The sequence below is a fragment of the Prinia subflava genome, chromosome 4 (assembly GCF_021018805.1).
Source record: "Prinia subflava isolate CZ2003 ecotype Zambia chromosome 4, Cam_Psub_1.2, whole genome shotgun sequence".
NCBI classification, from domain to species: Eukaryota; Metazoa; Chordata; class Aves; order Passeriformes; family Cisticolidae; genus Prinia; species Prinia subflava.
Genome location: NC_086250.1, coordinates 38,905,978 through 38,922,495, shown reverse-complemented (window position 1 = coordinate 38,922,495; position 16,518 = coordinate 38,905,978). Strand labels below are relative to the sequence as shown.

The window sequence follows — 16,518 nt, the reverse complement described above, 5'->3', positions numbered from 1 at the left end:
AGACCCAGCACTGCTGCTGTGTTCTTCCTCTTCTGCTGTCACTACTTTTACACATTGTAAATCATAGCTTAGCAATGGCCAAAAGCCCCTCAAACCAAATTTCCTAATTTGCTGTAGTTTTTCTGTGAGCATTGGATCTTTCAAAGGCCGTAACTTGGATACGTCTAAGACACTTTAAAATCTTTTTTCTCCCAACTCACCACAGTAGCAGCAAATGAGTTAAAATGAATTATTACTTCAGTGCAAATTTTTATGACTCCTGTGATTCTGAGAGAAGGTGTTTACATTTAGTTGTATTATTTGCCCTAGCCAAAAGTTTTCTGCATAGCTATGAGGAAAACTAAAGATATTTAAATTCAATTAGTAGGCTAGTTTTCAGAACAGAGTTGTGGAGGGAAGTGTATCTAACTCTGAAGAAAACAGGACAAAAAGCCTAACATACTCAAGAACTAATACTAATTAGATATTGACAGATTTAGCAATACAGGTGAGAGTCAGCAGTTTTAGTCATGTTCTTTTTTGCTGTCTCCATTGGGATGAATTTCTGTCTCTGGCCAGTTTGAATCTGGAACAACTTTCCATATATCTAGCAGCAAGAAGAGAGATAGCAGCTGGAATTAACTCGTGAGGATGAGTCATACAAAATAATAGAGGTTGCTTTGAGTCTTTTTATATGACCAGGTAATGGGCTTTTTGTGTAGAGGAAAAGCAGTGACAAAGCGAGGTTTGAGTGCTGTCTCACACTGGCAAAGCTGCCAGGGGAATAGTTACCAGTTTTTCTGTATTGACTTGCAGAATGTATTGAGTGGGATTGCGCTGGACATCTCTTGTTCCCTGCTTGTAACTGGGGATGTGGTCTAAGAGCAGCCATCTGGGATAGGCTGTCAAGCGCACTGGAGGCCACAAGCAGTAACTAAAAATGCTTTTGACCTCTCTGAGAATTGACCTCCAGGAACATCACAGAACCGCAGAATCATAAAATAGTTTGAGTTGGAAAGGACCTTAACAATCATCTAGCTCCCAACCCCCTGCCCTGGGCAGGGACACCTTCCACTCGACCAGGATGCTCAGAGCCCATCCAGCCTGGCCTTGGACACTGCCAGGGATGGGCACCCACGCTTTCTCTGCGCAGCCTGCTCCGGTGCCTCTCCACGCAGCGTAAGGGATTTCTTCCCACCAGGTCCCCCCGCCACAGAGCCCATCCCAGCCCGAGCCGCTCCCGCCCAGCCCGCGCAGCCGCTGAGGGCGCGGGCCGGACTGCGGCTCCCAGAACGCCGCGCGCCGCCGGAAGCGCGGCCGCAGTGACGCCAGTTCCGGAGGAGCTCGTGCGGGCTGCGGCGCGGCGCTGGGTGTCTGTGAAGGAGGGCGCGGACGGCGGGTCCCGGCGGCACCGGCACCATGGTGAGCGGCGGGGCGGAGGCGGCGGCTCGGCCCAGGGCAGGGCCGGGCCGGGCGGGGCTGCGCTCCACGCGGGCGGGCCGCGCGAGGCCTGCGGGCCGCGCCCTTTCTTTCCCCGCGCGGTGCCGAGGGGTGGGGGCGGCGCGCGCGGCCCCGCGCGCGGGTGGCGGGGGCCGAAGGTTCTGGAGCCGGGGCGGGGCCCACGCGCGGTGCCCCCCCCCGAGGCTGAGAGCCCTGATACCGTGTGCGGGTATTCGATCCGGGCCCGTTTGAGGCCTTGGGTGCTTCGCGAATGCTGAATATCCTTAAAGGCAGATATTGGTTATTGCTGTGATTAATTTGCACGATATAAACAAATAAACAAGACGCGTTCAGCTCGGGTATCACAGTGCTAAAGCCTCAGTGTGGTCAGTGCGCAGCCTTGTTTCGGTCCCTGGCGGTTGTGCGCGCCTCGGGCGGTGTGGAGGGGCCGGCTGGCTGGGCACAGCAGCAGTGCACGCTGCTCACAGCCCCCGGGAGGGGATGCGCTGCCGGGGCCCTGTGTGCGCTGGGCCTGCGAGCAGCTGCACTCGAGCTTGGAATCCCTTCACAGGACTATGAGATTGCAGGGCAGATTTTAAGAACTTTAACTGTTTCTTAAATATACCTGTCACAACAAAATGGGATATGGAAGGAATTTTATTAATAAAAACATTGTTTGATTTGTCAGCGTCAGGGATTTGCTTTTAAAACAAATAATTTTATTGAAGCTAGAACAATATTCTTACATTAACTGTCTTTTAGGCATCCATTTCCCTTGCTCCTGTGAACATTTTCAAGGCAGGTGCAGATGAGGAGAAGGCAGAAACAGCTCGGTTGGTAAGTTTAATTCTCTAAGAATCTAGTAGTACTTGAAGTAATTAAACTTTGTCTTTACTACTAAAAGTATTTTTACTGTGTCATGATATGGAACATCTGTCTCTGACTGGCTTTTCTTGTTGCATGTCTGTGAACAGAACGGGGGAGGAGTGTTGTTCATACTGAAAATTAGAGAAACTCTTCATTGTCAAAACCAAAGTACCTCTGCTGGAGCTCAGATGATTGGTCCCTATTTTGGGTGGCATTTCTTCTGGCTTTGAGACAGATTTACAGTTTCTGGGAGATCTAAGTATATTTCGTCGCCGGTTATCAAAATTTTGCAGTTAAGAAACTTGCCTTATGTTAAGCCTCCATTGAAAGAGGTGGAAGGGTTGGTTTAAATGTAAAAAGCTATGTGATGGTGTATAGTTCTTGTGTCACAGTAGAAATAAATTCATCCCTGAGGTACATTTATTTTCATTCCAGTCATCTTTTGTCGGTGCCATTGCCATTGGTGACCTAGTCAAGAGCACCCTGGGGCCTAAAGGCATGGTAAGACAGCTGCAGGCTTTTAGTAGCCATACCTTTCAATTTAGCTTTAATAGTTGCAGTGTGTTCTAAAGCAGCATTCTAAATCTCACATCTTGTAGGACAAGATTCTTTTAAGTACTGGGAGAGACAGCTCTGTGACAGTTACCAACGATGGTGCAACCATCCTGAAAGCTATTGGAGTTGACAATCCAGCTGCCAAGGTCTTAGTTGGTGAGTTCTTAAAGGCTTGATATTTCTTTATTTGTAAGTCTATTACGGAATTTTTATTTGTTCTTAGAAAAGTGTTCTTGAAATAGTGTAAAGGATTGAATGGAGGGGGAGCAGAAAAGCAGAAATCCTGAAGTTAAGAAGGGCAGGGCACTGCAAGAGTTGTGGCATTCTGCAAAATTAAAACTTGGTGTTTGCTGCTCTTCAAACCTCTTATCCTTCAACCCTGCTTTGTCCCAGGGGTCAGAAGGGACAAAAGACAGCTGTGTGCCCCTCTTTTTGCAGTGGGAAAATTTGGAACAGAAATCTGTGCAGCAACAGAAGTTCTCTGTTTTTCCCAGATTTAGACCTCTGTCACTCAGAGCACTGTGCTTCAGTGTAGAGTTTACCAGTGTGAACAACTGGTTTGCTGTGTCAGTGGTCCACTAGCGGTGACAAGCAGGAGCCTGAACTATTGGGTGTTGGGTTTACTGATGATTTTATGTTTGCTGTGTCCCAGTGTATCAGCAGTTCATGCAGCAGACCTGGTTATTGTAGTCTCTCATCTCGTGTCTGTCCCTTGGAGCTTCTATCCAGCTGTACTTCCTTCTGATAACCCTCTTTAGGATGGGGAACAGAGGGGAGCGTCTTGACCATCACCAGGCTGCAACTGGTGTCTAGGCTGCAAATAAAGAGCAGGAATTTGAAGGATGATGGATTTCATTTGCATCTCGTTTTTCTGGGGTTTTTTTAGAGTTCCCTTCTTACACAAAGATTAAATGTCCAAATTAATGCATGAGAAAAATAGCATCGATACTGTGTTTTCCTTCTTCAGATATGTCAAAGGTTCAAGATGATGAAGTTGGCGATGGAACCACATCTGTCACAGTGTTGGCAGCTGAATTACTGAGGGTGATGTATTATGTTTTTTCAGACGTTTGTGAATGTACCTCTGTGATACCACCAGTAGGAGGTGTGTTAACCTATGTTTGTGAAAGGGCTCTCAAAGCGCAGAAAGGAATAGCTTGCTCTGTTGCTGTTGAACTTGATAGGGGAACAAAAACAACCCTTAGATATTACATCATCATTTTTGGGGTATTTTTTTAGACTATTATCACTTAAATTATTTTTTATGAACTCTCCAGTATTTTAAGTTGACTCTGACAGCTCGCTTCCTGGCTGTTGCACTGAGCAGTGTGCAGTACTGCTTAGTTGTGAGGCTCAGTCCTCTGAAATCCACTTCCATAAAAAAGAAATCCAGCTAAATTCTGTTCTTTGCTCTAGACCTGAATTCATACTGTTCTTTAAACTGTGTGGAGTTTATGCTGATGGAAAAATTTACACTGCCAAACTCTAAACTTGAAATTACTATGAAAGAGATTTGAGAAATGAGCAATTCTTCCTTGCAGAGCTGTGTCAGAATTAGGTGTCAGCTGATCATCTCAGGTCCAGGGACTGGGATCAAAACCTCTTAAGGAATGATCTGTCAGCTCGCCAAGTTCCTCAGAAAAAACAAAAAAGCTTTTTTCAACTACACTTGAAGTTGCATCCATAAATGAACATGTCTTTTCTAGATAGTGTAACTGTACTTTTGTGGGGGGGAAATAATTACTGATTTCATTCAAATAGGAGGCAGAATTACTGATTGCAAGGAAGATTCATCCTCAGACCATCATTGCAGGCTGGAGAGCAGCCACAAAGGCTTCAAGAGAGGCACTTTTGAAAGCAGCTGTGGATCATGGGTTAGTAACGACCATTTGCTGTAACTTGATAAAAAACTATTCAAGATCAAAACATGAATGCAAATTGCAGTCCATTGGTGAATTCTTCACTCTTACTAAAGCAGTGTGAAGGCTGAGTTCATGAATTGTTACAGTTGAGGAAAATATACTGGATTCTTTCTCAGATAGGTTATAGAAGCTCTATGATATTCAAAATTACTTATGATGTAAAATTAAATACAAGGTATTATTTGCTCCCTGGATCAAAGATCTGAGCTGGTGTTTCAGATTTCATTCTCACGTTTTAAATGTAAGTATTTCCCATGCCCAGCACTTTGTAAGCACAAACTTTCTAAAGCTGAATGTGAAAATTCTCCTAACAAAACTTGTGTTTCAAATAGAAGGCTGTATTCTGGGAGGGATTCTGTGCAGCATTCCTCAATAGTACATGTAGATAGAGGCTAGGAGAAGTGGGCAAAGACTCGTGGTGGTAACTAGTGGTAGTTAAGGCTTTCAGACTTGCACTTTAACTGAATTGTCTTTGTTTTAGTAATGATGAAGTGAAGTTCCGTGAAGACTTGATGAACATTGCGGGAACAACTCTTTCATCAAAATTACTTACTCACCATAAGGATCACTTTGTCAAGCTAGCTGTAGAAGCTGTTCTTAGGTTGAAAGGCTCTGGTAATTTGGAGGCTATCCATGTCATTAAGAAACTTGGTGGAAGTTTGGCTGATTCCTACTTAGATGAAGGTAAGTCTTTCAGTCTTGACTGTGTATGCATTTGAGAAATAAAGCTGCTAAAGGTTACACATCTATGTAAATTTGTTACAGGAAACACTGTTACATTATTATTAAATTGAATACTAAAGATGGGGGATTTTGTAATAACTAGTAATTGTTCTCCTTTTTTAATTTGAAGTTTTACAAGGCCTTTCTGTTACTACAGGCTTTTTACTCGACAAGAAGATTGGTGTAAATCAGCCAAAAAGAATTGAAAATGCAAAGATCCTTATTGCAAATACTGGTATGGATACAGACAAGATTAAGGTATGTGACAGAACTACTGTTGAGAAACTGTTTTTGTAAATGGAATTTTGAAACTGAGCTCTCTTTTCTTTGATTTAGATTTTTGGCTCTCGTGTTAGAGTGGACTCCACAGCAAAAGTGGCAGAAATAGAACAGGCAGAAAAAGAAAAAATGAAGGAGAAAGTGGATCGTATTCTTAAGCATGGAATAAATTGCTTTATTAACAGGTATGTATTTCTTGGGAAAAGGGCAGAGTTACGGTACTTCCCATGTTGTTCTAGTTCACTGCTAGAATAGGCAGTTACATACCCAGCGGACACTTAGGATCAAAGCACTTAGACCTTAAAGCATATGGCTGCCTGTGCTTAGTGTGGTGGTGTTTCTTCAGAGAATGAGTATTTCAAAAAGCATCACAGTTTGATTTTTTTTCCTTAGCTTTGCATGTTTCCCTGTCACTGTGTTTGCATCTGCGTTGTGTAACATTCCATGTGTGGCAGGTGCCTCATACACTGACTGCTTTAGTAGCTTCCAGAAATCTGTCCTGTGTCCGTGTTACTGAGAATCTGGTGTCTTTTGTCACTGTGCTGTTTTCCAAAGTTTGTTCTGTGTGTGATGGTGAGATGTGTTTTAATTTTAGACAGCTGATCTACAACTACCCTGAACATCTCTTCGGAGCTGCTGGTGTCATGGCCATTGAACATGCAGACTTTGCAGGTGTAGAACGTCTGGCTCTTGTCACAGGTGTGTAGAGTATCTTCTTGTATGAAACCTGAGGGGCACATTAATTGTTTGATCATTAGTAAACATTAATCTTACTTAAACATACTTCTTTTTCTCCAGCCTTTGTGAATAAAGGATCATAATGCAAAACGTGGGATATAATTTAACAAGTTAGTGCCAGTTACTAATTTTCTTTCATATTTTAAAAATATTTTTAATTAAGTTCCTGCTTGATAAGATTTTGAAATGTTTTTTTCCTAAGGAAAAGATGAAACTTAGCAACAGAAAGCATAACTCCAGAAGTTAAAACTAGCAGTTCTTGGTTCTGTGATAATAACATTTGGTTCTAAATGGCTGTTGTTTGACTGTAATGATAGAGAAGACTAAAGAGTCATCCTTTGTTAAAAATGTGTGCCTGAGTTGTTGACTTGAGGTGGACCTCAAGTGACATGAACAACCTGGGTATTTTGAGTAGTGGTCAGCATAAATGTGATTCTAGTAACTAAAGAAAATGAAACCTGGAATGCTACAGATAATTCTCATTGCTGAAGCTGGAAATAAGTAACTGGGACGTCATAGTGGATTTTGAAAGTGATCAGGAGGATGAATTTGCTTTGCAGGAACAAGGAAAAGACACTGACTTGTTTATCTTAGCAAAACTGAAGTAGCAATCGTGTATAACTGTCCATAGGCACACTGACACAGGCAAATGCTTGATTGAGAGGAACACTGCTTACACTCCGGAACAAATTCAAAAGCAAATTTTCTATGCGGAGCAAATGGGCCTTATTAGACCACACTGGCTTGAATAGTATAGCTGGAAAAAGGACAAGTTTTTAATATACACAAACTCTCTGCTACAAGTCTTGGTTTTCCTTGTTGTGCTACAACTACACAGTGCTACAAGCTGCTGTGGGATAGTTGGGAATGCATACATGTAAAGAGTTTTCTGATAGAAAGAGGAAAGAACAAGAACCAGAACGATGTCATGTTCAAAGACATTTTGGTCATTGTAACGCTTGTTTTGTTAATGATATGGCAGTTTACAGATCATGCACAGTATTGCTGCTACAGCATGGAATGAGACTTCTGAAGCAGAAGAATGGTGGCCTCTGGTTCTCAGCCATCTTCAGGCAGGCAAAATGAATATTGTCACAAGCTCAAGTTTTAAAGCATAAGAGAGTTCATTTAGTATTTTATGAATACTTGATCAGTAAATACTGTGAAAACTTTAAACAACATACTGACATTTTAATGCTAGCAAAGATGAATGCTTTTTCTGTTATCAGACAAAACACACAAGAATTTTAGTCTGTGTGATGTGGAAAGAAACATCGGTGTTGTAAAGAATTATTAGCATCGGTTAATGGTTTCTGGTGCCACATGCTGCAAGAGATCCAAGCTTATCAGTATTGTTAATGTAAATTTATTTTGGGGCAATTACGAAGACAGGTTTTTTCACACAGATACACCCCACCCCTGGGTTAGACCTTGTGTGACAGGATGCTTTCATTGTGAGCTCTGATTTCTTTATGATCTTACACTTGTAGGTGGTGAAATTGCATCAACCTTCGATCACCCTGAGCTAGTAAAACTAGGAAGCTGCAAGCTTATTGAGGAAGTCATGATTGGGGAAGATAAACTCATTCATTTCTCTGGAGTAGCAATGGGTAAGTGTTCTGTCACTAATGGTGTATTGTAACATTTGTGTTAACCCTCTGCTAATGCTGTTCAGTTTCCAGCGAGGCATAGGAATTCTGTAATGATTTATGTAACTGTTCTTATTAAAGCCTTGCTTTTCAGTAAAAGTCCTGCACAGTTTCATGGTTGATACTCTGGATGTTTTGTGTTACATAAATGAACATAGAATAATTTTTAAGGATGAGAACCAAGGTTTGTTCTTTGGGAAGTCCAGTTGACAAGAAAAGTAGCAATATGGCATATTTAAAGAGCTTGAGAGCTTATTCTAGTAAATGCCAGTCTCTATTTTTTCAAGGAGTTTTGAGGCAATATTAATTTTTTGTTACAGTAAATAAGGTGTTGTGGAACCAAAGCAATATCACTGTGTACATAATTTCATTCTGTCTTTGAAATGTCATCGTGCTTTCTTTTGCTCCCAAAATTAAGTAATACAAAACTTGACTGCAGTGATAGCAAAACCATTGTAAATGCTTTGTGATAGCCCATTTTTGTGTCCTGGTTTCTCTTTTTAATCCTTTTACATTTGTGCTTTCTAGGTGAGGCTTGCACCATAGTTTTGCGTGGAGCCACACAGCAGATTCTAGATGAAGCAGAGAGGTCTTTGCATGATGCTCTCTGTGTCCTGGCCCAGACAGTGAAGGACACAAGAACTGTGTACGGTGGAGGTGAATATCAGATTCTTTGTACGTGTCACACATTTCATCTTACTGGATGTCAGATATGTAACATCTGTGTGTCTTCAATGAATAGGTTGTTCAGAGATGCTGATGGCTAATGCTGTTGCAGAACTTGCTGTCAGAACACCTGGCAAGGAGTCTGTTGCAATGGAGTCCTTTGCTAAAGCTTTACGAATGGTAGGTTTATTTACTCAGGTTGCTGGTTTAAGAGAGAAAGTTTCATGAACTTTACTGACTTTTGCTAACTTGTGACATCAGGTATTTGCTTCGCTTTAAAAGTCTTGGTTGTCCAAAGTAAGAAAGTGAAGTTTAGCAACACATCTTGGATAAACAAAGGGGGAAAATTGTTTTTCTGTCTTAGGAAAAAAGTACTGTAGTAGTTTTAATAATTCTGCATGTTACAGAATTGTGAATGTTCATATGCTAGCCCTCCTCTAATCGGTTCTTGCTCACTTTACCTGCTAGTTAAACGTGCTGCAGAAATAGTACATAAAATCTCATCTTATGTAGCTGACAGTTGATTTAGAAAAGAGCAACCCTTCTGTTTCTTCGATGCTCTAGTGCTGTTTGGGTGTATTCACACTCTAGTACTGTCTATGAATTCCTAGTCTTGCACTGGAGATGGCATTTTAGTAGAGTGCATCTTAGTGTCACAAGAAACATTAGAGTTGTGCTAACAGGCTGTCAGTTTGAGAAAAAAATTACTTTCTGGAATTTAAATTAGGGAAAACCTTTCTCCCAAGAAAATAAAATTCAAGAGCATAGTAACACTTGGCATTAACTCTTCAATCAGCACATGCAAGTTTGCACTGCTGTCATGGAAACATTGAACAGAATGATCAGATAGTTAATGCTTACCAGCAGGCTTATGCTTTTTAATTGAAAATATTTCTCCAGTTGTAGTCTGAAATGATAAAAGACAAAATTCTTTTTTTCATCTGTCCATGTAAAATGAACTGACAGATCTGCTCACATGCTTCTGTCCTCTTAGGTACTTTCTTACAACAGGGTCTTGAAATTCTTAGAAAGGTAGTTTGGGGTTTTTACTTTTTCCTTATCACAGTAACAGATCATCTGCCGTGTTTCTAAAGCATCTTCTTTAAATTCAGTTGTAAACTAATAACATCAAAGTATGTGTCATGTTTACTAACAATCACTACTTGTGTTAATTAAAAACAACCTGTGTTTATCCCCTTAGATCCCAACAATAATAGCTGATAATGCTGGCTATGACAGTGCTGATTTGGTTGCTCAGCTCAGAGCTGCTCATAGTGAAGGGAAGACTACTTATGGACTGGGTAAGGGGATCAGTTTTACTTCTGTGTGTGAATTGCTGTTTGGCAGGTCCATTAGGCTCATTAAAGTTGTTCATGTATGTGTGTCGCATATATTCAGGGAGAACTGAATATGCTGATTCCTTTGCTTTGCATACAACTTGGGTGTACAGCACTACATTTCTTTCCTGTTCTACAAGGCTTTTGACAGTAGAATGAAAACCTTTGTTTCTGAAGTGGATGGTTTACACCTCTAAAAACCACTTTCCTTACACTGAGTCTAGTTATAGGAGGCTTAAAAAGAAAAACATTGTTTTAAAACCAGCAACCAGATAAAAACCCCAGAAGAACCAAACATCCTTCCATCCTTCCCTTTGCCCTTTCCCCCTACCCACCCCCCCCAAAAAAAAACCCCAACCGAACAACCACCACAGAGTTGAGGAGAAGAACTCTGAAGTTAATATACACCTAAGGACATTATGCTAAGAGTCCTCCTGGGATCTTGTCTCCTCATCACAGTGTATAAAGTTTCTGTCATTAACTGTTTGTATGTAATTGCAACATTAGGCTTAAATCAGGAGTCTTGAGGTAGGAGACTTTATTTAATACTTCCCTAACTATCAGTATAGCTCATTTGAGCAGGTAAGTTACTATGCTCTCAGCTTCTTGTCATTTCCTTAAAAAAAGCTGAGTTAAAAAAATAACAACAACAAAAAACCACCTCTTTACGTATTTCTTCTTCCAGATATGAAAGAGGGTGTCATTGGGGACATGTCACTTTTGGGAGTAACAGAAAGTTTCCAGGTCAAGAGACAAGTTTTGCTGAGTGCAGCTGAAGCAGCAGAAATGATTCTTCGTGTAGATGACATCATTAAAGCAGCACCAAGGTATGATCAGAGTATCTGCAGGGTCAGTCACAGTGGTGTAGAGTAAACCTCCTTCTGTGGAAGCGTGCAGAAAAGTCTTGTTCTAAAAATGCTTTACTTGAAAGGGAACCTGACATGTGAATGCTGATGTTCATATGAGATAATTTTATTCCATTAGCAGTATTGTCAGGGCTTTAGAACCATCAACAAACGTAAATTGCTGTGCCTGAGTAATGCCTAGTTAACCTTAGGTCACCACTAAATATCTGCACAAGTGGCTGACCAAAATGTAAGGGATCATGCTTTATTTTTTCTTCTAGCAAGAAATGTAGTGAAATGTCCTGCTGCCTCTGAGATAGAATCCGCAGCTAAAACAGAAACGTGTTTGTTAAAAGTTTGAGAAGAGTTGCCATTGATAGGCAGGTTATCCCCTGGGTACCTGCTACCAGGTAGTTTTCACTGCTTTTTGAATCACTAAGATTTATTTTTAGCATGGTCATGGGTGGTGTGTTAGCTTTGAGGTGGTACTGTTTTTGTGCTGTGAGGTAAAGCTGTCACTGAACACAAAATACTAATTAAAGATTAAAAATAAGGGTGGGTGAGGAGGGGCTGGTGGACATCAGCTTGCTGGGAATTTTCTGATTTTTCTTTTTCTCCCCAGAAAACGTGTACCAGACCATCGCCCCTGTTAAATTTTCTTCAATACCTGAGGATGTGTGGACCAGATCTCACCTAGTAATTTTTTTAATGGTGTAGTTTTTGTGAGGTTATGGAACAGAAGCTTGAGACAAGGAGATCTCCATCAATGGCACTGTCTTCAGTTGGTTTTTACTTACTGAAGCTTCTATGTGTTGTGGGGAAAATTCACTTTCAGGGGTATAAACCAGGTGTTTTACACAACCCTATTCCTTCTGTTCCTTCCAGGTTCCACTTAAAATACACGGAAATAAAAAAAATAAAAACAAATAATTCAGATTCCCCAGAATTGTATTTCTTTCTGTAGAACCAGGAAGGGCAGATCCATTAGGACAGCTGTGGTGCACATCCTTGGACCGTGGCTGCTTCAGGGAGTGACTGAGCCCTCGTCCCTCGCTGGTTCATGTTGACCTGCTGTGTTAGTATAAGTGGTTTATTCCAGTCCTGGCTGCATAGGTTTTGAGTTGGGGTCCTAGAAGTAGGCTTTGAAGTTAGATGGTAACTTTATCTAGTGATACTGGAGTATTACTTTCTTTTTTTTTTTTTTTTTTTGGTGTTGGAAGAGAGCGTGGAAGAGGAACCTCAGTCAATGCCCAGAACTACCACTAAGGGATCTTACAGCTTTTTACAGCACAAATTTTACATTCTGCTGCAGGGAGTTGAGAGGAATATGCAGTTTGGGAGAGAAAGCAGATTCTGGACCAAACTGTCGGAGTGTTGATCTATAAAGTACTGGGCTGACTTTACAAACACTTATAATCGAGGACACTTAGCAGAAAATGTGCCAGGCTCCATAACATCTGTGTCCTGCCCTCTCTGCCCCACCCCTTTCATGTCTGTTGTGTCCTGTGTTTATATTCACTGGCCTGTTCTGGTAGTTGCTGCAAAGGCGCCCTGTTTCTTGATGGGACCTGTTTCTTTGTGCCTGGGTTGGAGGGAGGCCTGTGATGCCTGCAGCAGTCTGCATGCAGATCTGTGATGACTGTAAGCACAGACAGGCAGGGGCGTCCAGAATGGTGCCCGCTGGGCCTTGTGACCTTTCTGGCCCTTGAAAGTGTAGTACAGCACCTGGCAAACACCAGGGCAAGTCTGCCAAAGCAGGATTAAACTGAAATACCAAGTATGTGTGCAACGATTTTTCTCACTTGATTTCTTAAAATGAAGGGAATCTGCTTACAGAACCCTCCCCTTAACTCTTCACAGAGACTCTTCAGCTCTCCAGAAGTGACAGTACTGTGTGGAGGGGCCTGGGTGAAACACAAACCATTGCTAAGCCAGTGAAAGCATGCTCTTCCCCATCCCCTCACATAAATACAGGACCAGCTCAGTTCTGTGGGATATAAAACATTGACCTTGGATATTAGAAAAGGGCCCCTAACTCATGGCCTGCTTTCTTTTTTGTAGAAAGAAATAGTTGGAACAAGACTAGATAAAGAATTTGCTGTTAATTCCAAAGAAGGATTTTTTAACTTAGCAAGATTTTAGTATACTTTTATTTAATTTGACTAGTAGCACACTACATGGGTGCCAACCAGATGCAAATTTGTACTTCATTTAACAAGACAACAAGTGCTAGCAGAGTCTATATATTTCCAGATAATTTTTCAAGCATGTAGATGACATTAAGCAGTCATAAACTGGCATGGAATCAAACCTTTTCTGGGAAGTCAACTGCTGCTTCTGCAGGCTGCACTGGTGAGACAGTTCTGCTCCAAGAGTGTGGCACCAAGGGCTCTCTGGTGGTGTAAAAAAAGCTGTCATCTAAGTAATCCATGCTATGGAGTCTTAAGTTTAAAATGGCACTTTAAACCAGATCTTTGTTATTCAAAGATTAAAAAAAAGGGGCATTTTTAAGGGGATCCGAACTGGTCCAAGTTGCAAGCTTGAGAAATACCCAGCTGAAATCAGCTGAGTAAAGTTTGCCTCATCGGATTATGTGCAAGCCTATAGTGACAGCTCACAGCCCTGGAATTTATTCATGCAAATTTACCTTTGCAGCTCCTGTGGCTTTTCCTTTTTAGTCAGGCTTTGATTTTCTTCTTTGCTCCTGCATGAAATCTTGTCCTGTACAGGCACTTAGAGGCAGTGTTGTCAGTAACAGAACCCAGCAGCAAAGCCTACAGCTTTCCTCACAATCATTTGAATGCTGCTTGGCAGTAATGAACCAGTTGTCACAAATTTTGTAGGAAGAAAGTGGAGAGCCCCCTGTACATACGTGCTGTTTCCTCGATAGTGCAGCTGGACTCTGCTACCACTTCCCACCCAGCAGACAGGGAAACCTTCGAAGTGTTGCTGTGTTTCAGATAAGTAATTTGAGACCAATGGTGTGGGTTGCTTTGGAGCTGTGGGTCTCAGCAGTGATCACCTTGAACAGTGGCTCCCAGCTGAGCTGGGTCACCTCAGCAAGGTGGCAGGGAGAAGAGTGAGTCCATGGGTGAGGAGCAGCAAGTCCCTGTGTGCTCCGTGCAATCCACCCATGGCAAACATCTAATCTGAGTCTTATCTCTTGTGAGCTGAGCATGGTCCCAGCATGGGAGGAGCAGGAGAGGGAAGAGGTCTGTTTGAGGGAGTGCCAGCTGCTGCACAAAGACGGGTGTCTGTACAAGAGTTTTGCTGTCATGTTATCTCCAAGGTGGTGCACGTACTCCTGATGACTGCCAGGCGGTGTGGTGCTCCCCGGACACCAGCAAGCAAGAGAGAGGTAGAGGCTGGGCAGCGGTGGGAGCACGCTGCCACCTTGGCTAAAAGCAGCAGCTGAGCATCAGCAGGGCTCGGCTTCTGGCTCAGACTTGGTGGCAGGAGGTAGCAATGGTTTCTCGTCGAGCGTGATTGCTATCACCGCCCCGGATCGCTTGCGGGGCTCCGGGGTCTCCTCTGACCATCTGCCCACCCTGCGCACCCCTTTGGCCACTTTGGGTGCATTCCTGCAGGGGTTGTGGTCGTAGATCACCAGCTTCAGGCCGGGGAGGTGAGCAAGGCTGGGGAAGAACTGGATGGAATTGCGATCCACGTCGATCACCTCCAGGAAGGGCATGTCCAGGAGCACGGGCGGGAACTCGGACAGCAGGTTTCCTGACAGCCAGATGGTGCGCAGCTCCTGCAGGCCCTGCAGCTGGGGAGGCAGCGCGCGCAGGGCGTTGGAGCCGGCGTGCAGGGTCTTGAGCAGGCTGAGCTCGCACACCACTTCGGGCAGGTACTGCAGGCAGTTGGACTCGATCCACAGGGTCTTGAGGTTCTGCAGGAGTCGGAGCTCGAGAGGCAGGCTGCAGAGCTTGTTGTTGCCCAGATAGAGGATGCACAGCTGCTTCAGTGTGCACACAACTAGGGGCAGTGCTTTGAAGTTGTTGAAGTCCAGTGCCAAGATCTGCAGGTTTTGCAGCTGCTCCAGCTCGGGGGGCAGATGATTCAGGTTGTTGTCACTCAGGTACAGCTTAACCAGTTCCCTAAAAGAGCAAATGTGCACAGGCAGCCGCCTCATCTGCCTGCCACTCAGATCGACCATTTTATCCACTGGCATCTCTTCTAGGTCTTCTAGAAGGTACTTCTGGCACTTGGTAGAGGGCACAAAAGCAAGTATGGCTTTCAGACTGTTGCCCATGTCGGGATCTTGTTTTTGGATGGCTGAGACTGCAAGGGACGAGAGCCTGCCTTGGTCTTCTGCTCCACACTGGCCTGTTGGTAACTCATTCTTTCCCAATATAAGGCTCTGTTTACATGGCACCAGCCATTAATCTCAAGAGCTCTGAAATGTTTCTGATAACTGAATGAGTGTTTGGTGACAAGGATTATAGACAGGGCGGCTCAGGGCCCAGGTCTCCCTCTCTCACCCACACTCCCACTTGCTCCCCCCCCCGCTGAAAACATTCCTTCTTGCACACTGTAGACGTTCTCTGATTTTGCCCCTAACAAAATTAGGGTCTTGCCAATGCCCCAGCCCCTCACCTCTTGCTGCAGCTGTGTTGTCTGTGTAGGCAAAGCAGGCAGCAAGGATGGGCTTGGGAAAGTAAACACCAGAGCAGACCAAAGTTTTAAGCTCAGATATTTAGCTTCCATGAAACTTGCAGCAGAAATGTCGGATATAATGAAATTGTTGTTTAAAATACCTGTCAAGACTTGACTGACTTTCAAGACGAGTGGCACTTTCAGGGATGTATTTTGAAAGGTGCCAAATACTTGGATTTCAGAGTATAACTTGCCACCCAGTACTTATCTTAAAGCTTTAACACAAATCCCTGGCAAACTGCTATCTTGAGCGGTTCTACTGTTTATGTTCCTAATTTAATGGTATTTGTTATAGCCTCTGGCACTCTTGACTGTGTAGGGCCTTTTTCGTGACATTATGTTTTACTCCGTGTCTGAATCCCAATGTAATGTGCTATCACAAATTGCCAAGGTTGTTCTCCATCCACCTTCCAACTGTGCTGCTGCAGTTCCCGTGTCTGTACCAAAACCTGTCAAGAAACCCCATGGGTTTAATTCCATCAATATTCTCACTTATTATGAGTGAAATAAGTCTGATTTTGAAAAGTTATGGCTATTTAGATGTGACAGTGTAAACTGTTCTGCTATCAAGACCCATTTTGCTATTCAGTTCTAATTTCTAGAAGTATTCCCATGTACAGGAACCTCTGCATAGTTTGACATGTTGACCTGCTGCTATTTCAAGCTTTCTTGAGTACTCGTATGTGTCCCTACCCAGGGCAGGGGGGTTGGAACTACAGGATCTTTAAGATTCCTTCCAACCCCGCCCGTTCTGTGATTGTCCTGCCCGTGTGTTGGCCATGGCTCTACTGCGAACTTTGGGTGTGAAAGCTGGCAGAGTGTTTTAAGATAAAATAGCCTTTTTACCACCTGGCTCTTT

At 43.1% G+C, this 16,518-nt stretch overlaps 2 protein-coding genes across 2 annotated transcripts; one reads left to right on the top strand and one right to left on the bottom strand.

Annotated features, from left to right (window-relative positions):
- The first annotated feature begins 1,265 nt into the window (after positions 1-1,265).
- On the top strand, positions 1,266-11,930 carry CCT2 (chaperonin containing TCP1 subunit 2). The gene is made up of 16 exons (XM_063396482.1): positions 1,266-1,401; positions 2,182-2,256; positions 2,722-2,787; positions 2,886-2,997; positions 3,809-3,885; positions 4,603-4,715; positions 5,245-5,447; positions 5,644-5,744; positions 5,823-5,950; positions 6,361-6,464; positions 7,994-8,113; positions 8,681-8,809; positions 8,895-8,998; positions 10,020-10,119; positions 10,841-10,982; positions 11,623-11,930. Exons 1-16 carry the CDS (start codon positions 1,399-1,401, stop codon positions 11,651-11,653), a joined length of 1,608 nt encoding a protein of 535 aa, XP_063252552.1. The 5' UTR covers positions 1,266-1,398; the 3' UTR covers positions 11,654-11,930.
- A 2,488-nt stretch (positions 11,931-14,418) lies between these two features.
- LRRC10 (leucine rich repeat containing 10) lies at positions 14,419-15,255 on the bottom strand. The gene has a single exon (XM_063394914.1). It carries the CDS (start codon positions 15,253-15,255, stop codon positions 14,419-14,421), a length of 837 nt encoding a protein of 278 aa, XP_063250984.1.
- Positions 15,256-16,518: the final 1,263 nt, after the last annotated feature.